Below are 27275 nucleotides of genomic sequence, written 5' to 3'. Positions count from 1 at the left end.
TTGAAACACCCGCCATGCTTGTGCTCTTGAGTGTCCTTGTGAGCAGCAAAACATGATGATCCACTCGCTCTGTACTGTACTCCAGTTTACTCTGTGGTCTCTATATGCGCTCACAGGTGCAGGTTTACTGTTATAATAATTTTACTAAACACCCTAATTCCATTTCACCTTTCATTTCATGTGTTTAATATGGTTCAGCAAACCCATCACTCGTCACCATCAGCAAGAACGTTTGCATCTGCGAGGAGGAGGTAGTGATGAAAACAATTATTTGAAGTCATTTTGTATTAGTTTGTTGCCGCCTCGAATGAACAAAGGCTAAGAGATTTTTTTCTGAGAGGTAGTAATTTATGTGGACTCTGTAATTGGCAAGTGGGGAATTGGTTAAAGGACTGCCGAGCTCCTGCAAAACAAACTAGAAAGGAATAGAAGATGGCTGCGTGTGAGTGTTTGAGCATATGTGTGTGGAAATTCGATTGCGAGAGGGGGTTTGGTGTTTTGGTGGAGCTCCTCTCATCTCTGTGAAGGCTTTTATCGTCTCCTCTGGTCCCGGCGCTGATGAGGAGCTTTGCAGGCGGCGGGAAGAGAGAGAAGAGAAGGAGAGGCTTGTTAGAAGAGGGAGGTGTTGATGAGATAATTACACAGCTGTCAGAGTCCCTGTCTGGCCCAAGAGCTGTGCCATCAATGTGCCTGTGTGTGTTTGTGTGTGTAAACGTACTGTATATGTATGCAAGCCGTCAGCGTGTGTGTATTTTTGTGCATGTTGGGGAGGGTGTCCATTTGCTGAACGCATGTTTTGTTTCTTACATAAAAAACGGTACAATGCACATTTTTGATTGCCGTCGCATGTTGTCTTCCGACCGTATGTATGCTTGTATTTATGCTATGTGTGTGTTTTGTGTGTATTTAGACACTTGGTGTAGAATAATAGCTGCACTTTACCTTTGGAATGTATGGCTGTGTCTTTTGGGGTGGAAATGAGGTTTTGAACATCTGCTATCATTTTCTCCTATAGCCTGCTCTTCTATATGTGTGTTTGTGTGTGTATTTATTTTAAAGGCGACATTGTTGTTGTTCGGAGTCACCGCAAGTGCTGCAGGCAAACTCCACTTCCTCTAAGACAGCCCATAATTCTTCCATGTTGACTTCAGACACACACATTCGCTCTTTCAGCCTGCCACAACCACTGATAGGCACATATAGCGTGTGTGTGTGTGTGTGTGTGTGTGTGTGTGTATGCGCGTCACTGCACGTCAACAGCATTGGCGGGCCTGGCTGATTTGATACATGCCCTGGACATGAATGCCCGGCCGCAGGCGTCCACACGCCCGCTAACCTACTGGCCAGATTGAGTCGCGGGGCTGGGAGGGGAAAAGTAATGGGGGAGGAAAGTTGACCACCGCCCTGGGAAATATGTGGCGAGTCTCTGAGCGAGCTAAAACAAGCTCTCAAGTCGGCAGACAGCTTTTTCATTTGGCGCTGCTCTCCAAGATGTGGAGGAGTGCAGGGAGAAAGGGTGAGAGAGAAATTGGTGGAGGTGCTGGTGGTGAGGGAAAGCGTGGAGGGCTTGTATTGGTGGTTTGTGTTTCTGTTATGAACAGGAAGCTGTGAAACAGGAACAAACTCAATTTCAAGCCAGGAGTCCTCCAGGAGAAGCACTCGGTCCCTCCACCCGCCTCCACCTCCAAACAAAGATTTTAACCTCTTCACTGCTGCAGGTTTTTACAGGCCTCTCTCATTTAAGAGCGAGTCCTCATCAAGTATCATTAAGGTCAGTCAGATTCTAAAAAACATGTCTGTGTTGGTAACATGGCGTGTTTCAGTCCGTCTGTCTTTTGCCCTCGTATGTGAAAGGCCATTTTAGCTGGCTGACTGGCTGGCTGAAAAAAGAAAGAGTCCAAATAAAATCTGACCATGAAGGTGGAGGTGGGATGCACGTAGGGAGAGGAAATAAAATGGTCTTGATAGGGTACTGATTGAAATATACATTTTGTGGATTAGCGATGGGCAATATGGCGAACATCCTACCACGATATAGGATTGTTCATATCTGGATAACGATATATATCACGATATAGCTTTTTTTCTGGTAATTTTAGTCTATACGAAATATCCACATGGTAAAGCCTACATTTGGATAATCCTGTGTGAATTAAACACTTGACAAATAAAAAGTATTTTCCTATTTTATTGAGTCATGCAGGGCTTTCCACTAACTGTAAAAACTGTCCCTGCATGTTGTTTATTTTTAAATCAGTAAATAGCAAAGCTGTCTGTCTTACTCCATATGCTACAAAAAAAGTGTAAACTCCCGCACACTGTCTAACTTGCAGAAATGATCTTTATTTGCAATGTTTCTGTACTAGACCTTTTGACAATGACCGCTCTCTGTGCAGTAACATGCATTTGATCTTCTTGTGTTCAATTCTTTTGCTAATATCTATTAAACACTGAAGTCTGCTCTCTGCTCTCAGCCGAGCGCCCCGCCTCCCCACACTCTGCGCATGCAGGGACAGGGTTTACACGGACAGACAGGCATCTCTCATGCTTGTATTGATTTAAAGCGGAGGTGAGTGCTTCTAAAATGAACAGGAAAAGCAGGACGCAACTTGTTGGTCAAAACTACTTAGACAAAAGTAGCCGGCTGTAATTAAGTGACTAGTCAGCTGCTTTGTCGGCAAGGCTTAAAATGACGTAAAAATTGCCATAAAGCAGTGGTCCATCACGAAAGAGACGATATAGAAAAACACGTACAATAGACATTTTCATATCGTTTTGACGAGATACATATCGTCATATCGCACAGCCCTAATGTCCATAATGATGACAAAAATGGTTATGTGCTGTCAAATATATTGATATTAGTGGCAACTGACCATAAATCTTGTTTCTGCTGAAGAGCGTTGAAAAGTCATCACTTTTTATCTGAAATGAGGAAACTGGAGATAATTTAGCTACAATTAAACACCTTGGCAATAGTGAACAAAGGAGGAATCTAAACCTAAAAACAAGCGGAACTCCTAATGATAAGATCAGTTAATATTAGCAACAACATCGCTTCCAACCCCTCTGACAACCTCTGACACCAGGTTCATTTGTTTGAGAGAAGGATACCTCTTGGCTAATCCGACTTCTGTTAAAAACCTCTTGAACAATGAAATAGAGGAATCGTTACATAAACAAGGTGGGCTAACATTAGTTAGTTGGCTAGCCCCCTGAAAAAGCAGCATCCACAGACAAACATCACTGAGACATTGATTTTAAGCAGTGTTTTTAACTGGTTCTTTTTTAGATTTCCTTCATTTTTAAACTAACTCTCCAAACTGGCAGCAATATCAAATAGTATATCGTTGTGAATATCCACATGAATCAATAGAGGAACCTTTTTTTGATATGTTGCCCAGCCTTTGATGCATGATGTCACTTCTGTTATTCTGTATGTAAGATGAGCAGAAGTCCTAGAGAAAAAGAAAAGTGCTAATTACTGCCTGTCCTCTGTTATATTTATACAGTTCCTGTCACATTAAAGCAAAGCCCAAGAAATGCCACTAAACCCTATCGCTTGTATACAAGTCATAATTGAGACAGCTAGAGCAAATGAGATAAATGACTCCCACCACCTTCAAAGACAGAGGGATTTCTCATTTGAGTGGAAATTAAATTAATACCACTGGGAACAGCTTGTGAATCTTCACAGGTCTTCTTTGGCGATAACACACCGCCTTCACATGTTTTCAGATTCAGGGAGGGGATATATTTGTCCTTTTTTAGTCCTTTAATAATAACAGTATAGCAGAGCAAAATTCCCTTGGTATGTGGAAGAATTATTAAATCCACTTGCGCCCAGTACGGTGCTTTCATTATGTCACTTTGGTGGCCCAATGAAGAGCACTCAGAGGAGTGTAATTGGCGGCATCCATTTGCGACCTTGGCTAGAGTGCGAGGGGCCATCGCATCATCAATACGAGACGACGGGACGCCGGCGCCCTGAGGGAGGGAGAGGCAGAGAGAAGGCTGGTAGATGGGGGAGGGATGGATGGAGGGATGAGAGGATGGTGGCACTGCCATCTGTCTGTGTGTTCTGACCCACTGGCCTCCGCAGCGGCCCAGTGCTCAAATTAGGAGGAGTGACACACCAGCTAATTGCAACATGTGAGTGTTTGTGTGTGCTGGTGTGTGTTTGTGTGGGAAGAAACAGTCTTTGCACAGAGAAATTAGCAGTTCATGTGGTTCCACTTGGCAATGTTTTTATGGAAATATACTCCCGTCTTATAAACCTAAATCATGAAGTGGAGCTGCAGCAGACAAGAGTGCTCCATCCCCATTACCATGCTTCACACTCGTCCTATTCGCCTCTATGAATTTTGGGTGTTCTTGACCCACAGGAAGTGACAAATTGACACATGAGAGAAAAACACAAAACTCTCTCCAAACCAGCAGCAACAAAGAAGAGTCAAGTGTGGGGCTAACCAGATTAGATCTCACGTCTCTTGTGTTCTTGTGCATGTTGGAAAAAAAGGAAAAGGGTTATTAGAGTTCTTGCTTCTGAAGTTCATTATTTTCAGATTGGCTGACTCCTGCTATTTGAAGCCACCAAAGAGCCAGCATACCCTGTGTATTTTTTAATATAGTGATCTGCAAAATCAGGGATTTTGTTTTGGACATCATTTGTGTTAAAGCCCTGTCAGCCCACACAGGGGTTTCCAATAGTTCTGGCTAATAATCTTCATCTGTTTTTAAATACTCTGGGATTTTATAAAGTCACCAAACTCAAAGTTCATAATGCTCAATTAATTAATATTTTACTGTATGTATGCATGATCAACACAGAATTATCAGGCAGTTCTCCAGTGGTTTGTCCACCACAAGAGCATGATTATTTACTACTGTGATGATTTCCTGATTAACATCATTGGGTTAACGTTTCAACTTGAATATGATGAATTACCTTTAAAAACTAACAGCATTCCCCTCAGACTCAGCTGTAACTGTTGGTTGTTTCTTCTAAGCAAATATACTTATTACACATTATCCTAACATGGAGAACATGGTTCAGCATGTTCACTTGTTGCTGTCAGCGTTAGCATTAGCTGTGCCTGAATACAGCCGCACAGAGCTGCTAAAGAAGTGGTAGACTTGGTGTGTTCAGCTTGGTGGGTTTCATGCCATATTTCTTGCATGGTACATCTCATTGTACTCATCTCTCATTGCTTCCACCAGCAGCGGGTAGCAGTTTGTAGCTTTTATGCTCTGATAGACCCACTGTAAACTCAGAACCAGTGAGCAACTTTAGCAGCTAAGGGGCTGCATGTTTTTTTAACTAGAGCTAAAGGGGTGGATAATGTAAACAAGCTTTCACTGGATTGTGTTACTTCATGTCTTCTGCATATGTCGCTAAGTGACAGGCAACCACTTGCTAGCATGTTAGCCTGTAATCTGAGGCAGTAGTATGGCTAGGCTGTCTATTTTTAGCCTGTTCTGTAGTTCTTCTACTTCGTTAGATATCATAATGTATTAATGTGGCTGTGAAAGAATTAAACAGGTGTTTCCACCTTAACATGTGCAGTTGATGTAAATCAGAAAGTCAGATGTCGGTCATGCAAAGTACGATCACACAATCCAGAGATGGAGGTTTAATCAGGCAGAAGTGAAAACACCTGTGCAAGTGTGCCAAGGCTGTGCAGACGCTTTAAGTACTCCTCACTGTGATGTTCTCTGCAGATAACAGAAGGCACTTGTCAGGAAAACAGTGTTGGTGGCTCTTGATTTGATCAAGTTTTCTTTTCTGTGGATGGGGCTGTGAGGAGGAAGGATATATTTTATTAATTCTTTTTTACCAGTGGACTAAAATGACTACAAAACAGTACATATTCTGAACATCCTGGGTCAAATATATCCTTCACCTTCAGTTTGTAACAATTTCCAAGTAACTAAAGAGCTATAGTTTAGTCCCTTCAGAGTGTGCATATAAAAACTCATCAGTATGAATAAAAAGTATGCAGACATGAACTTGGCCAGCTGAGGCCAGGCCTTGCAGTTCACTCCCCGCTTCAAGGCAAAAGCGCTGCATATTGTAGCTTTAACATGCAGGAGAGACGGGAAGAGAGCAAGTGTCAGACAGAAAGATGAAGGATGAGAGACGGAGAGCTAAGAAGTGTGAAGTGTTTTGTTAAACTCATTCTAATGTGAGGAACATCACTTGGCTGCTTGACAAGCAGCCCTGGGGCAGAGATTATATTAGCTGGAAGTGTTGAAGGGGAGAGACACACGCACACACACACACACACACACACACACCTGCTACAGCACGAGATATGGACAGCCCCAGTGGGTAGAATTAGTGGTTCACTAAATTCTTCATCCACTTTTTCCCCCATCAGTCCATCCTTCCTACTTGTAATGTCCTGCCACTCAGATCTAAACGTGTGTTCAGACAGAATATCAAGTGATTTTTTAGATGCAGCAAGATTGCAAACAAAGTAAATGGACAGATATCAAAAGAATGAAAAGATGCATATTTGCTCTCGGGGGCCTGAATAGAGGCAAGCAGCATCGTTTTATGTTGCCGTCTTGGCCAGGACTCTCTTGTAAAAGAGATCTTGCATCTCAATGGGATAATTTCCTGGTTAAATAAAGGTAAAAAAAAATTAAAAAATCTACAGGGGTTTAAAATGTTATAACAAAGATTTTTGCTCATTCAGGGACGTCGTAAGTGAAGAAATAGGACAAGCAAAATAATAGAGTGAAAGAAAATGACAATGTGGTGATTCTGTAGCTCAGTCAGAGGTCTGAGCAAAGTCTGGTCAGTGCGTATTTCATTTGCATGCTACACCTAATGTCTGTCCCTTCATCCGCAAATTAATTATTAATTACAGTAAAGTTGTGAAAGTTATGCAAGTAAGACAAGGTAAAGCTTACTTAATGTGTGAACTAACTGCCTTTTTCAAGCAAATAAAATGGGGTTCAAAATGAATCAATAATATGGTTGTGTCGGTAGAAGTGACAATAACACCTTATTTGAAACTCTTAAAACATCCGTGTAGCCCAAAAAATAAAATCCCTTAAATGCATGAAAAAAAATAAGTAAGTCACACGGGTAAGTATTTATTATTTGTAATGACCACCAAAGGCTAAAGGCTGTTCTAGATGACACGATGGTCTCAATATGTTATTCTGTTGAGAGAAGAAAAAGGAAGTAAGCAGAGTAGTGCCTGTGTTGCAGTCTGATCTGCAGCTGATCTTGACTTGCCCCCTTCATATTAAAATTAGCACTTTATTGGTCGATGCACATTTAACAGGAAATGTTTTGTTTCCTGTACTATTCTTAGCCTGGACCACTGAGGTCCCAGCTCCGAGGGCTCTAAGGGTGATCCAGGTCAAGGTGACATCGCACATTGTGACACCTGGCTTAGAGTTGCCGTGACAACCGTCCCACCTCATCAGTCACACCTGTCAGACAGGTGTTTGTGTGTATGTGCGTGACTGTGTCGGGTGCCAGTGAACACAGAGGATGGGTATAAAGGAGAGGATGGATGTGGGAGGAACGGGACAAACAATCATTTAAAGTTCATCACTGACCTCCCGTGTTGTTGCTTTCTTTCTTTGCAGTGAATCTATTGGACACGACGACGGTCACAGGAGACTGGGGCTGGCTAACGTATCCGTCGCATGGGGTAAGAATATACTGACAAAACTTTTTCACAATAGCAAAGGACAAATATGAACACTGCAGATATTAAATCTACCTCGAATCAGCGAGTCAGTCTGCAGGGTAATCCTTTTTGTACTCTGTCTTTGAAAACCCAACTGCACACATTTCCACCACATAGTGACACCTGTTGCAAAGAAATTCCTAATTCCTATTTTTATCCCCTCAGAAGGCATGTGAAGCTGTGATTTTTTAGTTGAAGTGGAGCCTGTGCTTACTAAATAGGATTCAGTTGTATTGCTGACATTACAGGATAATACTGCGTTCTTCCATCGCAGTCGGAAAGCTACCTGCCATGCTCATATAATTTCAAAAATGGGGTTCTTCAGCATCGGTCTTATGTGGCCTGATTTTAGTGTTTTTGACTTGGCGCGAATCTCTCTGAGAGGAAAAATAAACAGTAATCATCGCAAAATGTAAATCATTTCAGTCCTGACCGACCCAGACCTCTGCTGTTGTCTGTGTTGAGAAGGAGTGGCTGGGGCTGGGTAAAGTCCTCTTATATTCAGGCTCAATCAGTCAATCTGCAAGCCTCTTTTGGCATGGACGCATGGCGTGAAATGCTGCTTCTGCTCAACTGTGGTGGCTCTGCACCATTACCACCATACGCCACCATAGCCATATGCCTGTGGTGCGCTGAGATGGCGGAGTGCGCACACTATTTCACAGTTATCCTTGTCTGTCGATATGTCAGATCTTCTGCAAAATTTTGTCAGGGACAACAACGTTTGCATCTACCATGACAAGTAAAGGGACATTAATGAAACAGAGAACCGAGGATTTTTATTCAGGCTTACTTAACATCATATTTTGAACGTTACTCCATGCTGATAATTATTAGATAACCTGGATAGTTACCACAGATTAAACTGCATTTAAACACAGCTGTCTCTCACTGTTAAGTTTCAAGCAGAGCACACTGAAATGGAGCTGAATTAGACCCAGTAACAACATTTAAGAGGCCATATCTTTCACATTCACATTTTTGGCTGTTCACAGTGAAAAAGTGAAAACTGCATAATTCGGCGTTTTTCTAGAATTACATTTTTAAAGGTCGCCTCTGAAATGGGCCGTTCAGAACAGCTGAAGGTTTCTACAGAGAACCTTGCTTTTGCTGAAATCCACCAGTCGTCATTCACCGTCATTCACCTCAGGCTGCCCTCTGATACCTCCTGGTAATTCTGGCTCGGACATATAAGGCCGAATAACCGATCTTAGAGCAGCCATGTTTTCTACAACTTTGGAGAGACAGGGCAGTGCAGCCACTCCCCCACGTAGGATCGCACATCGTAACATACTAAGGAATTTAAGGTCGATGATTGTGTGAAAAGTGTTAAGGGAACAATGTTGAATGTAATGTAGGATTTTGTTATGAAGGCATAGATGAGCTAAAGAATCTTAGGTACAAGTTGACACAAGGGCGTCACACAAAATTCTTGGCCCTGTACATAGGCATTCTCTATAGGCCCCTACACCCATGGCTATTCATTCTAATGGCTTTGTGGACCCCCCTCACCTAAGGGTCCTGTGTAAGCCCCATTCTGACACCTCTGATTGAACAACTAGGAATGTTTCAATAAATAAACTGTCATCAAGCTGCAGGTTTATTTTTTGTGCCAAGAACTTCCAAAAATTACAGCCATCGAATTTGCATTTAAAAATAAATAAAAAAGTAAACTATTACACAATTAAACACTGGGGCAAATGTGAGCAAATGTAATGCTTGAAGTCGTCGTACAATGCAGTGAAATGAAAATAAATACATGAAGTAGTGTTCAAGGCAGAGCAGCAGGGATCATCAGAAAAAGCTGTCAGGCATTCGCTGTGCACACACACCCTGAACTTAGGCCCAAAGATTGTCGACTCTTAAAAACGACACTGATTTCAACATCAGCTCCGACATCACTTTCGGCCCCCTCCACATATTGGCAGAAAGGTGCAAATCACACATGCCCCCCAGTGGGCAAGCCCCAAAGGGGAGAAGGAATAGCAGAGGGTGGTGGGACGAGGAAGAGAGATGAAAGAGAGAAAAAGGTGACAGCGAGGGCACGGCGTTGCTACATTAGCATATTGTAATGCCACCTGATGATGCCTGGGGTGATGAATTAGAACTCCAGCCGTGATCTTTATAGCAGCAAGATGCCACCATGTCCCAGAGTCCCCTTGCTGTCAGAGAAGTGGTAGAAACATTTAAGTCACCTCCGGCCCACACAACAGAAGGCGGTGTGATTGAACGTGGGCCAGGAGGAACAGATGGATTGTCTTTCAAGTCCTGAGAAAGAGCTGGAAGAATTGGATTAGAGTTTTGAGTGTTCTGACTCCTTCTGTGTAAAATCAGCGTGACAAGTGAATCTCCTTCATTTTGACAGCGGTGTTATAACATCTAGATTACATAAACCGAGCCTGTACTGTCTCATTTAATTCATTCAGCATGCCAGGCATTTTTCAGTCTGAGCTCATGCACATGAAATATCTGACTAAATGGATGTAGAGCTAGAGCTCAGCTTTGTAGCATTACGTTTAGGTTACATTACGTAGGCATGGTGCTGAATGACAAGGGTCTGAGCTGTGTTATGAGTTGACTAATGACTAAGCCAATAACTTTGGGGGTTCAGATGGAGTTTCATGTTAGTTACTGATGGTGTGTCTCTCCCTTGTGCATCTGTTACTTACTATATACATTGAAAACCATTTCAGCACTTAACTGAAATTCCGTTTCCCACCGCTAAATTCGCATATCCATCCACAAGTAGAAAAAGCCTGAAGTTGATGCAAAGCAGACTTCAGATTTTCTTGTCACACTCAATGAAGGCTGAAATGCATCAGCATATCGTTAAGAGCTTTTTTAAATGACTCTTGCTGTGAAAGTTGCTTTTGCTTCTTCTGTGAAAGCCTGTTGCATTACTTTTGCTACTATGACAACCAAACAGCAGTAACTTTGGTAGCTAGAAATGTATTTAAAAAATGGTTTATTAGTGTTGGCACTTTTGTCTTATTTTTGCCACCTGAAGTTTTTCTAATGTTTTATCAAATATTGTTAGTAGTGAAACACACAAAGAAAAAAGGAAGGCTTCTTTTGGAAGGAGGGAATATCTCCATTTGGAATTACTGAAGTTTATTTTGTACTCTCTAAAGAATGTCAATCAAACTGGAGTTACTTTATTCTTTACAGATTAGCTTTTATCTGTTTTTTTTCTTCTGGCACGTCCACAGTTTGGCACCCACTTTTTGGAGCGACTACTCTACACACTGTGATAAAAGCTTAATAGTTTAATGATCAGTAAACTCAAACTTTCAAAACAACTTTTATTTTGCCTTATTATGGCTACAGACTGAAAGGATCGCATGTAATACACAGTATATCGTTTTTCAGAAAATTTGCATTTATTGTGAACTTTCTATTAAAGAAATAATCTCGAAGATTGATTGAGTAAATTGAGCCTATGGCCCACTGATGAAAGCTTTTGCATTTGCAGTATATAGTACAATTATGGACTGGGTGTCTGATGCGATTTTCGTGGAAAAAAACACAAGCGGTGACTACAGGTACAACCTCAAAAATAAGTGAAAATCCAAAGAAAAAGAAACAAATTTGACGCTCAGATAAAGGCAAACAGTTTAAAAAGGAAAGCGACCATCAGCAAGGAAAATCAAGAATTATAGCTGCGACAAAGGGAGCCAGCTGTAGACGTCTGGTTAAATTGGGTGGTGCCCAAGAGAACGAAACTGAGTTTTAAGTCAGTTTCATTCTCTTTGGCGGCACCTATGGCAATATACGGTAATAGCGGGAGCACACTTCCCAGATATCCAGACAGTGTCACGTGTGCGTCGCCACGGTTGGTTCCGGTTCCTTTTTAGACTGTTTGCCTTCATCTGAGCGTCAAATTTGTTTCTTTTTCTTGGGTGCCGCTTGTGATTTTTTCCGGGAAAGTCACACCAGACACCCAGTCCGTAAAGCCGCTTTCCCACTGGTCATAAAACCCGCTAACACTCGGCTTTTTTACATAATGGGGAATGGTCACATTCGGCATTCAGACCCGGGTCAAATGACTCTGCAGTAGACCCGGGTGATTATTAACTTCTGCGACTCCTTGTCATCTCATCATTCCAAACTTGTCGGCACCAAGTTTGATAAATAGACTGAATAAGTAATAGATACAATGAAGACCTAACCACTGTAACATCTTCACAGTTTACTAACCCTGTCTCCGGCTCGTTTTTTGACGCCGTTTGACGGGGATGCAGCAGAAAAGAGGCTGGAAGCAGTATACTTCACTGGCAATGGGAAAACAGATAACCCGCATCTATAAGCGGGCCTTACCGGGTCTGAAAGACCCACGTCAATGCGCTAATTGCGATGGTAAAAGGGTATAATTCTGCAAATGCAAAGGCTTTCATCAGTGGGTCATAGGCTCAGTCGCCATTGTGTTACCTCATTCTGCATAGATAGTGACTTAACAGACATTTATTGAAATGAAAATCTTAGAAATTACTTTGAGAATTCCTGATACAAGTGGTGTTTTGGGGCAAAGCACAAACATATGTATGTAAGACACTAAAAAAACAGATTTATATAAGGTCATATAAAATGAGCTGGAGAGAAAGTTCTAGTAACTTCATAAACACCTCTGAATGGTGTCTGCAAGCTGCCTGAGCATTCAGTACATTTGCCATGCTGTAATCAAACTGATTACTGTAGACCTTACTCAACAATATATTACTGCTCATAAACAAAATTAACATTGTTAACATTGTGACCACTGACAGTCGTAGTTTGTAATTTTTTACAGGCATTTATGTGCATGTATCGTGTATGCTTGAAAGAGCTCAGCTTGTACAGAGTGAGTAAGTCACAACAGTAGAGGATCTGCTGTCCTCCATGTGGGAGGTTTGATTTACTCTGAGCAGTAAGTGCCACTGTAGACTGGGTATGTTTTCAGCTTGATAATGATGCATTCAGAATGATTCTTCAGCAAAGCTATCAGACCAGCAGCAGCTCTTTACTGCTGCAGGCCTGCTTCTGCTTTCGTTTATTTCAGCCACCACAAATGCACCAATGTCTGCTGCTTTCAAACCTCCCTTCTTTGCTTCTGCTGTAGGGTAATTGACTGTATACTGGGGTAAATGAATAAAGGGTACATTTATCTTATACTAAGGCTAATGTTTAAAGGGTAAATTTACTGTATGCTTAAATGTAAATTCCTGGAATGCTTTGTTTTTTTGTTTGTTTGCTTAGAAGTATGGTTGGGAACGGTGTAATATTGGATTGAGCCATTGTGTGAATCGATCAGGTAACTGTCAGCAGAACTCACATGAAGCAAGTGGGCATATTGATGCTGTGAAACATAGTGTAGCTCCTCCCTCTCGTTTCCTAGCCTGTTTATTGCTCTCTACTCTTGTTGATATAGCAGATATATCAAAAAACATGTTTTAATATATAGGTAAAAACACACATTACAGAGAAGTCCTCTTCCTCCTCCTGCATGCCCTACCCTGACACCAGCCCCACATCTTAACACATGTACACAAGTGTGCCTTTAACTGTCCTGTGCCATTTCAGTATTGAGACTATTTGCAATGTGACTGATATGTAATGTCTATGTGTGTGTATACGTGTGTGAGAAAGAGAGAGCAAAACATCACTGAGACCTCATGGGTACTTTGATAAATGGATGTTTTGACAGTTTCTTACTCTGTCACATTCTTACTTTTACACACACACACACACACACACACTCACACATAAAGTACACGTATAAAGGTCATTTTCTGCCATCCTGACAGATAACAGTGTTATGAATGTGCCATGCTAGCAGCATCAGATTTTCAGCTGGCCTCTGCTCCGGGCAGCAGCAGCAGCTCTTTGATGCTCTTAGGATGAGAAAATACAACTGCAGCGGAAGCAAAAGATGTCTGTGGCCTGACGATTATGTCATTCATAACTGTTGTTGTTTGGCCCTGAGAGGGACTCGTGTTCGGTCACACGGTGTTTCTGCAATATCATGTAGAATTAGCCGTTACATAACAAATACTTTAAACTTAGCTCTTCTGTTACCCTGCCGGTTCACGTGTCGCTGTGAGCGAGCGAGCAAGGCAAAGGTGAGAGTGAGAGAGGGGGAGAAATAGATAGAGAGGTTGCCTACAGGGAATACAAGAGGAATCAGTGTCAAGTGCACACTGCAGGAAGATGGATTAAAATCGTCAGCGTGTAGTTTCCTGAACGTGGAGTCATTTTCAGAGGGACAGGGGTCGGGGACAGACATTTCCTCTCTGCAGTGGAGACAACAGTTTGTTCTATTAGATGGTTCTTTTATTATTTTTTTTATTGTGCTTCTTGCCAGATGTGTCGCCTTTGCATTTAGACGTACTGTATAGTACCTGAAAAGCAGCACTAATAAGTATTTTGATAGTAAATGGTCTAATAACTATTTGTAGTAGGGCTACATAATATTTAGTTTAAAGAGGGGGTATTATGCTGTTTCACATTTTAAGACAAATATATCATGTTACATGTTGGATAACCATACTAAACATGGGTGAAGTTTCAAATCTGTAAGTAAAAGTATGTTGGAGTAATCCCCTGCTAAAAAATGTCATGCGTTCCGTCTGCACCGCGGTTCTGGTCCATCAGATGGCGTGAGCCCTCGCCCACAGGAAAGCGCGTCTGATCTGCAGCACTGCGGAGCACTGGCCCAAGCAGCTGGATTGCGAAATCATGCGATAGCATCAGTGTTAAATAGAGCAACACACAATCAACAGGTCAGTTTGGACCTTCGAGGTTGATTATCTGCTCATTTGGAGAACATTCAGTGTGTTGTTATGAAAACTGAAAAACCGCTCTGTACATGGCGTTTTATTTTGAAATTACTGGATGCGGTAGGCTGTTTTATGCTGTGTGTGACTTCCTGTTTGGAATGATCTGCTCTGTTCAGCTTGACGCGTGCTCGAAGCGGCCTACGTCAGAAATAGACACGGCTTATATCTTTAGCGAAGCAGAGCGGAGAGACGCTTCTGGCCGCTGTCCGTCTCCGGCGCGTGCTGTGGAATCATTGACTTGAATGAGTGCGATCGACTCTGGAGGAACGCACCGGAGACAGATCCTGTGAAATTTGAGGGTAAACCTCTCAAAATCCAGGTGACACATAGACACAGACTCTGCACACACAGCAGTCGGTTCACTCTGTGCTCTGTTGAAAACGGGTACACTTTTAATGTGATCGATTATTTTCATGTAGTTAAGTCATGAAAAAAAACAAGCTAGCTAGTTTTTATTTAGCATCAAGCAGCAAAAACAGTCGCAGCGTGATGTGTCAGTTCAAAATAAAACACCATGTACAGGCTCCTGATTTTTCAGTTTTCATAACAACAACACATTGAAATCTTGAAAAAAGAACACTTTTAATTAAGTAGTGTACTCAGCCATGGTGGAAGCACAAAAATCACAGAATGATATCCAAAAGAGCTGATAATCAACCTCAGAGGTGCTAACTGAACTTTTGTTTGTGTCTGTTTAACATTAATGTTGTCGCGTGATTTCGCAATTCTCGCACCGATAATGTAGTTCTCCCGCAATCTTGTGATCTCGCGAATCCAGCTGCTTGGGTCAGTGCTCTGCTGCGCTGCGGATCAGACACGTGTCCTTTGGGCGATGGCTCGTGGCGTCTGACGGACCAGAACCGCGGCGCAGACAGAACGCGCCGGACACGGATCCTGTGGGATCGAGGCGTGAGGCTGAGAGTCACAGGTAGGTTAGAGATGCCTGAGAGTAAATAAGAACAGACTAACCATATTTAGTTGATTAGTAATCATAGTTGATGATAGTAAGAAAAATATAGAATTACTCCAGTCGTATTCCTTAACATTCAAGGCAGTATATCATTTAACAACACTGATATGAGAGACAGAGAAAAAAGAGACGGAGACATCAACAAGGTCTGAGCTACTAATCCTAGTAAGATGGAGGGCTGCAGGGCAAAAGATGGAGAGAGAAGGAGAGAGAGAAATGGCAGAAGCACTTTTTTAGCACTGGTACAGCTGGATTAAAATGTTTCCAGGAAAATAACTGACTATTGTCAGCTAACATTTACTACTCAATCAATGTTGTGTTCATGTGTGTGTGTCTGTGTGTGAGGGTTAGGTCTTTATTAGCACCCTGCCCTCTCCCTCTATGCGAGTCTCGTTTAGATGACATCATGACAGATCACGTCTTCTGCTCGAGGGGCTTCTTCCATCCAATTTATTCAAGCAGTGGTTAGGACGCCCGTAGGCTGTCCCAGGAGCATCTTTCTCCGTTTTCCTCTCTCTTACTTGCTCTCTCTCGCTGACACACACACATACATACGCTCTCTCTCTCACTTACCCTCGCTCTTCCTCTCTCTCTTTCTCTCGGAGCTTGTCAGTTAGGGCAGGAAGACTTCATTATCCTCCAGTCCGATCTATGTTGGCCATGACAGGTTCATCCACCGGACACCCCACAATCGATACCGCTGACAGTACAGTGTGTGTGTGTATGTGTGTGTGAGAGAGATGATTAACGTGGGCTGTGGAAGCCATGATGTGGATGAGCAAGTGATGAGCTGAAGTGTCAAAAGCCCAGAGTCTGTTGCCATTACTAACTGTTTCTCCAACTCTCTGTGACTTTCTTCTCCCCTCTCTCGCTCTCCCTCGCTCTTTCTATTTCTGTCTCTCTCTTACGTGCACACAATTTTTTTTTTTGCATATCTGTACCATCTTACATTACCTTCAGGAGGTACAGATACTGCAGGGGTTGTACAGGTGAGCAGCAGTGTAGAGCAGCTTGATGGCTACATGCTTACATTTTTAGATTTAACCACCGACTATAAAATTGTGTTTAAAATACTTTTTTTGATTTCAATTTACTATATGAATTTGAAATAAGCAGCTTTTTTGCCAAATGTATTGACACAACCCAAAGCAGATTAACATGCAAGCCACCCAAGGCCCCCTATAGACACATGCTCCGTATAGACTTAAGCAGGCTGGACTGAAAATCTGATGAACACTTACCTCTATCTGTCCTTCAGACCTGTGCACTTAGCATGCCTGCTAATTTCACATTGCAATAATATTAACAGGATTTAACAGTTGCCATTTAAAATGGATTGTGTTTCCCCAGGTGCTGTTAGAGACCAATACAGAGCCAAAGGGAGTAAGTATTGGATTCACATGGTCATGTGGTCAAAACTGGACTCTAGTAATTTGGTGATATTGCTCTGTATGTGCTGGACGCATAGAAGCAACTGTTTGCAAGATATCCACAATGATTACAATCCAAAATAAAAAATAACCATAGTATTGTGTTCACAGCTTGTTTCATCTGCCCTCAAGTGAACAAAAATCTGTTATTGCAGGTTTAAAGTTATTGAAGAAGGTTTTGTTTGTCATTTATTACTGAAACACTGTTTCCTTTTTCTGTTCATGTTGCTGCTGATATCAGGCTGCAGTTGTTTTGCAAACTTGAAGTGTTTTTAATTTGCATCTGAATATCAAGTGGCGTAAGAGTCTAGGGCTGCTGTGTAAACGATGTCGTCGACCGACGCAAGGTTTTTCATTGTTTTTCCTTTATGTCATGACGTCAGTCGTTTTTGGCTGGAGTCAAAGGTCAGCTGAGCAGCTGCAGTCAATAGTCTTAAAAATAACGGTGGCAGCAGCAGAGTCTGACTCGGGTTCAGGGTGAAAGTTTCCAAAGGCCTAATCAGGGTTCCCATGCATCCTGGAAAACCTGGAAATTTAGGGACTAGTTTTCCAGTCATGGAAACACCTGGAAATTGATTAATACAGTAGAACCAAATATCCTGCAAATATTCTATGTTGTCCTGGAAAATGTTTCTTGTATTTTAGCCCCTCACTCAGAATCATCTACATCAATACAGCTGTAGGCTACTAGAGGTTCATGTAACAACCCACTACAATGCCACCTGTTAAATAATGCTTTGACAATAACACACACCTTACACTATACATTATGGTGTGATTTACTACTTTACTTTACTTTTGAAATTGTTACAAGTTTGACGTTTCTATGAGGAGTAAAAGCCAGTGTTTGGAGTGAGTATTGTAACTGCCACAATTCAAGTAAGTGTAACACAGAACATGTTTGTGTTGGTTTGTTGAGGAGAGCTTAGCAAGTAAAAAAAACATCAACATACCAGTGCTGATCACATCTAACAAAAATAGGAGGCCAGACGACCTTATTGTACAGTTTGCAGTGATGGGTGTAGCCGTCACCTGTAATGAACATGAGACGCTTCATCATGAACCCTGCATCATTAAAAAGGAGGAATAAAACTGGGGTTAAATGTGTCACTGCTAGGCCTACCGGTAAATTATATTACCGTTTGTCAGCAAGTGCTGTCCTGTATTGTCAAGAAAAACTACTTGAAAATGTCCTGGAAAATGATTTCTTAAGGTGGTTTGTAACTTGTGCAAAATTTTGTTGGCATACCACAGCAGCACGAGTGCTATGCACGAGCAGCTGAAGAGAAAACACATAGGCCCTATTCTGGATGATGGACCTCCAGACAAGTCAAACAGCACTCAGTTACCACTCCTTCATTCATTTAGATATGAATCATTTGTCTGAGCCTCTGTTATTTACAATTCTGAAAGTAAAGCATAGTTGTGTTTATGTTGCATCGTGTTTATCCGGCTGTTCTGTCTCCATGTGTGTTTATATTTCAAACAGGTTAACACCCCAAAATATGATTTTTTTTTTGCTATGCTTTTGGGGGCCCTCACAGCTGTAGCTCTCATATTTGCTATCATACCCCCTTTTTTAATCTTTTCTGTCTGTAGTGTTTGACTTGTCAGTTTACTTGATACATGATCCGGTCCAGATGCTTTCTCGTCTCAGAGTTTTCACTCGTTGACTTTAGCCAGTCAGGCTAAAGATAAAACTGACCAACAACAATGATTGTTTTTCTTATCATTTCACAGGAAAAAGAAACTGTCTAATTCAGATTTCGCAGTGAGGAGAGGATGCAATTTAAAAGTTTTAAGGGTGAAGAGAAAAGTCATATAACAGTTGCAAACAAAACAATGAAACACTGAGGCGCTGCCGTACATACAGAACAGTGTCATTGACGTAACCTTACACTTTTTTCTAGAAAGTAGGCTGACAAGGAATACGTATACAGTATTTCTGCTCGAACTGTTAGTTGATCAGTTTAATGATTGTAAACTGCACTTTTGTGACAATTCTCTTGGTGCCTTTCTGCTGTGATCAGCAACACCTTCCAGCAGCTCTGATTACAAACTTCCTTAAAACACCTTCAGCCAGTTCTTGAACTTTCTCTGTTGCCCTCCTGATGACCATCCACTGTGGTGTAATTGGCCGTACAAGCTCCCATGAGACGGCAGCACGGCCGACACAGCATAGCTGCTTCTGGCTGATGGAGGTGTGAATACACCTCTGCTGCTGCTCTGTGGAACTATCTCACTTAATAAACACGCCAGGTGAAGGCATGGATGTGCTGCAGGCGCTAGATCACTGGAGGGGCTCGGGTGGCATCTGTAAGAGCAGCAGAGGAGTGTGTGTGGATGCAGGCAGGTTGTTAGATAGTAGCCTCAGCATGGAGATGGGCCTTCTTCATTTGAAAGATCTTGTGCCAGAGCTTCCCCAAAGGCAGCTGAAGCCTGCCGGATTCAGGTTTGGATTTCCTGATCAGCGCTGCAGACCTCAGAGGAAACTGCCCAGGTGTTTGAATGAGAGATTTGAGAAAGACAGACCACCTCAGCCTCGACGGAGTTTGATGGACAGCTCTATTCTGCTGTGGGCCGTAACAGGCGCAGCAGGGATGATCTGTTCGGAATGAAATGATGTGAAATGGGCCTCAAGTGTGGAGACATCTCCCCCTCCCTGCAGCTTGTTGGAGGCTTGCAGAGTCCTGCAGGCAGTTGCATTCACTATATTATGTGTAGGTTCTGCAGCTTTGTTTGAAAAAAGGTTGGGAGTTAAATCAGAAGAAAAAGTTATTTGTCATAAAAGTTAGTCACAATTTCAATCTAGCTATTTTCAGTACCTGCTAATTCTAAGCAGGGTTGCGTTGAGCTGGAGGCATCCCAGTTTGCAATGGGTGAGAGCCAGGATACCTCGCAGGTACATTGCCAGCGTCAGGGATGTCACGTTTATGTTTTAGCAGTGTTATTGTGTAACTGCAGGCCTCTTTTTATTTGTATGTTGGGAAAAGTTATCTATTATTACCCAATTACAATGCACACTTTTTATCAGTCCAACTTTGTTACAGTGGTGCAGGTTTGTTCCCCGATCTTCGAATTTTCCAAAACTATGAAAATGGTCAGTTATCCTTTTGATTGGAGAAAGATGGCCCCAGTGCAACCAAACAAAGTGAGTATTGTGTAAATGGACTGTACTTATATCGAGTTTCAGACCACTCAAAGCTGCTTTTACACTACATGTCACATTCATCCATTCACACACACATTCACACACTCCAATTAGTATCTATCAATGCACATTCTTACCCAATGGGTATGCCACCGGGAGCAATTTGGGGTTCAGTGTCTTGCAAGGACACTTCGACATGTGACATCGGACCAACCTTCCGACTGAGAGACGACCGACTCTCCCACACCAGTTCGGCTCCTAATTGCTACTACTGTCAACTGTACTGTTACTGGTAACTACTAACTAACTGTTACATCCCATTTACACCTGGTATTAACATGCAGTTTTTATGCAGATTAATTATCCAGATAACAAACAACCCACACATGCCTTTGCGTTTACACCATTTGTTTTCATAGATTTTCTTTATCATTGTTGAGATCTGATCTTTGTTTTCCAGAGGGAAACCTGTGGTCAGAGGTTGTATGTGCAGATGCCAGCACAGATGGTTATTACATCTACATAAGATCCGAACACAATATGAGCCAGACTACCCCCCAGATGTCGTCAGGCAGATCTGATATCAGTCCGATCAAGATGGATTTACACCTTGCAGTATCGTGTGTTTTTCCTTATCAGGATGAACAGATCACATTTTATTAGGTATAAATGGGGTCTTGGATACAAAGATCTCTGTTTCTTGGCCATGACCCCCTGGTGGAGCAGGTGGATAATATGAAAAATAATTTAAATAATTCAAAAGTATTGGAGTTTGAAACCAAAATTGAAAAGGTCATTATCCAGATGTTCCCAGCTGACAGTGCTGGAGGCTAGAGAAGGTGAACACAGGCCATGAACAGACACTGATGTTGCTCTCTGCTGCCACAGCCGAGACACAAATCCCCCATCCCATACACACAGAAAAACTCTTTTCTAAAGATGTTATTTATACACCAGTAGAAAAAAAATATTCTGATTATTGCTCTTTGTTAGGGGTTTTGCATCTTTCAGCACAGAATTGCACATGCACACACACACACACACACACACCAACCCACACAGTGTCCTGTAAAAACTGCATCTCAGAATAGATAGCAATTACACCATCTCCCCCACTGATCCCAGACCAGTGCAATTAACACTTCTATTCCAGAAAGGTTATCGCTGTCAAAGAGCCCACGTACAGACACACACACGCAGACACACACACAAGCACAGAAGCAAAGTTATTAAGTCTGCTGTGGTTGTGTGGCTGATAGTATGAGAGGCAGAAAGGTGTTGGGCAGAGCCTGATATTTCCACTGAGTTAATATGCAGACCTGTTACTTCACATAGAGCCCAGCATTAAGCCTGGAAATACCACCAGCAAACACACACACACACACACACGCTATGCAGTACACAGCCATCACACCCCACTGACTCTCTCTCTATCTCCGTCATCCCCGCTCTCTGTCATTCTTTCTCTGTCTATGAGTTCTAAAGAAACCTCCATCAAACATACTTATCTGAAATGAGATCTTTCAAAGAAGACACCAGACTCCGGCTTTGTCTTGTCTTTCTTTTAACGCCTCTCCTCCTAAAACATGTGTGGTCGGCAACTTCTGCTATAAGGCAAGAAAGAGACGGTGGGAGAGAATGGCCTATCCCATAATCTGGTCATACAGTGCTGAAACTTGCCAGGTAGGACTGATTACGTATTTGATTACACAAGTGTGTGAAGAGAAAGAGACTATTTTGTTCTTTCATTAATAAGAATGAATAGAAATAACTTTATAACCAGCGCAAGTACAAGAATAATAAAAAATGAGTCATCCTATAACAGCTAAGGGTCCAAACTAAGAGTCTATTTTCTTTCTGTCCTCGAGCTTTCAACTGTATTACACTGTAATCATCACAAGGAATTAATTTACTCAGGTGTCATGGAGATGGATCTGTTGACCTGCGAGCTTAGTTTCTGTAATGACTTCATCTACAACAAATTTAATGGGGCGTCTTTTTCTAATTGACCAAAGTTAAAGATCAAATTGTATTCTTGCCCATAGAAATAGAATTCAAGCCCCTCTGACCCTCTTTATCTGATCCTCTGATCAGCTACAGACAGTGAACAGATCCATCTTCAGTAACTAAGCAAATCTGTTCTATACTTTTTTTTTAAGGTCAATAATGCACTCTGGAGTCAAATGCACCAGCTGGGTGTAAAAAAGTAGGTCTTTTCTCTTACGTCCAACTACATCCGACTTCATGATTTGAATTTACACCGACTGCACCAGGCCTTAATGACACCGGTTGTAGCAGCGCTCGGTCTTATGATGCGCGTCCACGTGAACACTCGAAAAGCGAGAGTTGCCAAGCAACACACTTCTCCACTCCGATCTCTAACTTCTCCCATCAAATATGCTACAGAAGATATGGATAACAAAACAAAAGTAAAAAAACAAAACATTTTACGAATAGGGAAATAAGGAAATTTAGAACTGAATAACACACAGACAAACAAAAGCTATCAACATGGAAATTGATCACCGCTGCGATCAGTAATGGATTGTGCCATTCCAATGTCCAATGAACATTTATTATACAGTATCTCCCACAGTGTTTTGAAAGACCCCATTGGCATGAAACCTGAGCTCATTCAGCACCTGCAAGGCGGGGACAGCACCTGCAGGGCGGGGACAGCGCGGCGTTTCGTCCGGCACATACTGTAGCTGAGGGGAGAGCGTTTCAATTAATTCAAACAGGACTTGCCTGCAAAAATGAAACACTTCGATCAGCTCAATTTCCGAGTAGATTTCCAGTGGGTTGGTCCCACTGCCTTGGTTTATTTTACCTTGGAATTAAGTCAGACTTTCTAACTTACGTCTGCTCCATCCTAGGCGTTAAAGATAAACCCAGGTGGAACACAAACAGGGCTTAAGTCTAACTGGTGCACAGGGCGTAATTTAAAGTCCGTCGTAACTTTGAGCTCAAGGCCGGATGTAACGTTGCACCCAGACATACGACCCGCTGGTGCACTCGGCTCCTGATGCTCAACTTTTTGTCATTTGTCATAACAACAGGTAAAAAGTTCATGTAATAAAATTTTATTTTGAAAATGAGCATCATAACATTTGCATATTCTGCCTCCACTGCTGTACTCCATCCATTTATCCATCCATCCATTTCCCTGTTTATCCTGGGCCACGGTGGCAGCAGTCTTGGCAAGTATGTTGAAATGTCCCTTTCCCCAGCAGCACACTCCAGCTCTTCCTGGGGGGGGTCCCTCCACTGTGCTCTGGGTCCACCATGGTGTCTCTGCTCCTGAACCTGAATCTCTAAGTCTGAGCCCAGCCACATGTCGGACAGCTTGTGTTCACTCCAAATCTCATTTTTCGGTCATCACCAAAGCTCATGACCATAGATCAGGGGACTGGAATGTAGATCAAATTGTAACTCAACTTAGCATCTGACTCATATCCCTCTTCATCAACACAGCTTGATATAATGGTTGCAAATTAACTTGTTGATCTCATCTCTAGGGTCTAACTCCTGTGTTTGGTCGACCATCCACCACCTAAGAAAGAAACTACTCCCTTTGCTTCCAATGAACATTAATGGTTATTCTGAAGCCATCTGTGGGGCTTCACTAAAACTAAACAAATAAATAAGGTTTGCTTCTGTTCAGGAAACTTTTTCTTTGTGCAGTGAAAGAAAATGTTCCCAGTTAATGTAATCCTGACAGCCACTGTTTCCCCCAATATCTGTTATGATAAAAACATGAAGTGTCCAACATCATTTGTGAGAGACAAAGCTGACTATTTTTACTTGTTAAATATCTGTATTTTTGGTATTTATTTTTAGAAGTCGTTTCATTTCTTTTCATACACACTGAACTGAAATACACTGCAGCCTAAGAGACCTATTGTTTGTTTTTGCATTCGTACTTTTGTAATATAAAAGCCAAGAACGAATTGGTCAGTTCCAGAAAGTCATGCACCACCCACAACTTATGTTAAACATTCATATAAAATAACATTCAAAGTCTCCAAAAAAAAAGAAACATAAGTTAACAGCAGCTGCCACATTAATGTTACAGGTATAATAAGTAGGATTTTCCTAGAAAAATAAAATATAGACTTTTACAAATATAATATAAATCATCACTTATGGGCCTCTATACATGTGTGTTGGTAAGTGTGTGTGCAGACCCTTGTGAGACCCTTCCCTCTGCATCTATTCTGTTGATTTGCTTTGCACGGGACGTTTTCAGGAGGGGCGCTGTTGTGGTTCCCTGAGCCAATCACAGCGTATATATGTGAGTGTGGGAGCGGTTCAAATTAGCAACTGGGCCCCATTCAGCCCGGCGAACATGGCAAAAGAGCGATGCAGAGTTGGCCTTCTTTCTGTTGGACAGGTAGGTGCCTCAAACCGGGTAGGACAAGCTAACCGGCAGTTAGCATGCTAGCACAAAGGTAACCGGGATGCTGTCGGCCTTAGCTCGGCGGGGTGGGCGTGTTCTCACACGAGAGAGTGAGAGTGAGCTTCTGGTGACAAAGAGCCCAGGAGGAGGGGCCCAGTATGGATGTGTTGTTGACAAAATGCAAGGAGAGATCCTACTTATTATACTTTTAAATCTTAATCCTGGCCCTGCCTATCATACATATTTTTATTTCTATTTTAATTCTGATATCATTTTTCACAGGTGTGTCACAGTGTGGTGTATGTTTGATCCGGTAGTTAGGTCAGATTTCTTTTTCAACATTGGATGTGTAAATTATTGATATCAATAGGTGACCTGTAGATGAGAGGAATAGAGGACGAGTAAGGACAGTTAGATCATTAATAACAAGCATAGTGTGACTTTTTTCATTTTGAAGTTGGAAGTAGAGTTTGTTTGTTTGGACTGGAGGCCTTGGGCAAATTTCCTTCGAAATTTAACGTGGCTAGAATGTGAAAGTTAAGCAGGGAATCGGCACACTAGACCGACTGCAAGAATCTGTGTTTATACCCGCAGCTGCCTTCAGCTTCCTCTGAAACAACAATGATGAATGGAGCCTTAAACAGGCCTCTCCCTCTCTATTGTCCCTCACACCAGCAGCACATAATCATCTCTCTTTTCAACCAGATTTCTCTCTATATTTGTTAATCAATCTTTCATTCTCTCCTTCATCTTTTGGCATCCACTCTCTTTCATATCATATGTTATGAATAGACTGAAATTGATTTCATGCTACGGGGCCTCGTACTAGAGCGGACCCAAAGATTTAGGCGTCAGCTTTAGAGGCGACTGCATAAGAAAAGAAATGCACTCTTATTGGGCCTTACAACAGCTTTTGTGATCTTCAGGCAACTCAGATTGCAACTACTTTATCTTAGTGGAAACACTAAACAGGCTGAAAGAAAACAAAGGATTTTAGTGAGAGAGAAAGGGAGCACGGAGAATCAGAGAAATCGAGAAACTAGGATCAGACGTGTATTAATTGCCACAAAGAGTCAGAAGAGACTGAGTGGTTTGATTTCTTGACCCCACAACGTCCGGATTGCAAACAGAATTATCTGTGAATAAGAAGAAACGGCTACAGACTGGATTTACAGCTTTTGTCTTTGTTTGAAGATAGTGATGATATCAGTTATAATATCAGTTCACTTGGGACTGTGGGGGATCAGTGGATCGTGGTACCAATGATTCACAACAACAAACATTTTGTACACTGGAGCTTATCATCCACTCTCTCCTATCAGCACTCTTTCCTGTCGGTCCCTTCACTTTATTGACTACAATATAAATATTTCCAAAAAAGAGACTGAACGTCTCAATTCAGCCACTTTTACTGACTGATTTTTGATTAACAGTCTCAAAAATTGAATGGGGGTTAGGTCAACGGCATGGATGTTATTAGCATGAAAAATAAATAGTGACCAACATAAGTTCTGCTACTGAAGGCCATGACATGTGGCTTAAAGACAAAGAAAATTTATAGTAGGTGAAACTAATGTAATTCATTGTGATTCAACAGCTTCACCATGTGTGCATATTTATTTAATTTTTTAAATTAAAGTTGAACAAATATTAAACTTATCAGAGACCTTTTAGGTGTGCTATGACTCGCAACTGGAACAAATGTGTACAGTATTTAATAGGAGTGTAAAGATTCACCACTATGAAATGGTAACTGATTTAACTAGACTAAAGATGCGGCTACATCTGTACACAGAGCCATGGGTCGGCTTGAATGGAATACGAGCCAGTTGATGGAACGATTATGAAGTTATAAATTTGCTTTACTGACGAGTTGCTGCTAATCCTGCATGCTGTGCTCAGCGTATCCAATCTCACGAGACTCTGACCTTTTACCTTTTCCAAGTAGTGTAGCAAACAGAAAACCTCAACATATCCGTAAACGCTGAAGCAATTTACACCAGCAATGGCAATAACAACCGGTGCCTGGACATCATGTGCAACCAAATCATTTGTGATAATCGCAGCGAAGCTATGAAATTAGAAAATACATGTCTTGATATGCTGTTTTTATTTAAATTTGTTTTTCACTTTTATTATTTTAAAACAACTGCATGCTCATCGCTCTCCTATCTGAGCAGGCACACAGAGCACTGTCCAGCAGTGTTTTTCACATCTTGTTTTTAAATTTATTTTGGTCAAATTTGTGCCATTAATAACGATCTATTACTTTGTTTTAGCAGTTTTTCCCCTTCCAAATAGTACCAAAAAATACTTGGGATTCTCTGGTCTATAATGAAATACATATAAAGAAATATATGTTTTAAGGTGAACCTTTTTATAGAACAGTTTTAATAAAATTTATAATGAAAAACATATCCATGATGTTATCCTGTTCAGGGTCTCGGGGGGGCTGGAGCCTGTCCCAGCTGTCATTGGTCGAGAGCTGGGGTACACCTCGGAAAGGTCGCCAGTCAATCGCAGTGCAGACACATACACTTAGGCAACCACTCACACCTACGGGCAATTGTAGAGTCACCGATGAGCCTAATGAGCGTGCCTTTGGACTGTGGGAGGAAGCCGGAGCACTCGGAGGGAAGATGCAAACTCCACACAGAACGGCCCCCTATGTCTGAACCGGGATTTAAACAAGGAACCTTCTAGCTGTGAGGCGACAGCACTAAAACACTGCACCACCGTGCAGCCCTTTAGAGGATAATGAATATCAGAAACAAAAGTGAAGAACTGCATGAAATTGAATC

General features: G+C 41.9%; 1 protein-coding gene across 1 annotated transcript in view; it reads left to right on the top strand.

The window, feature by feature from the left end:
• Nucleotides 1–27275, top strand: part of epha8 (eph receptor A8) — a 125128-nt gene that overhangs the window by 26870 nt on the left and 70983 nt on the right. The window contains exon 2 of the mRNA XM_069677413.1: nt 7609–7673. Coding sequence (XP_069533514.1) covers nt 7609–7673 — 65 coding nt within the window. The remainder of the gene's footprint in view (nt 1–7608; nt 7674–27275) is intronic.

The sequence above is a fragment of the Semicossyphus pulcher genome, unplaced genomic scaffold (genome assembly GCF_022749685.1).
Source record: "Semicossyphus pulcher isolate SPU_LCO1_2020_fin unplaced genomic scaffold, fSemPul1.0.p SCAF_3, whole genome shotgun sequence".
Classification (NCBI taxonomy): Eukaryota; Metazoa; Chordata; class Actinopteri; order Labriformes; family Labridae; genus Semicossyphus; species Semicossyphus pulcher.
This window is presented reverse-complemented; position numbering and strand designations above follow the sequence as displayed.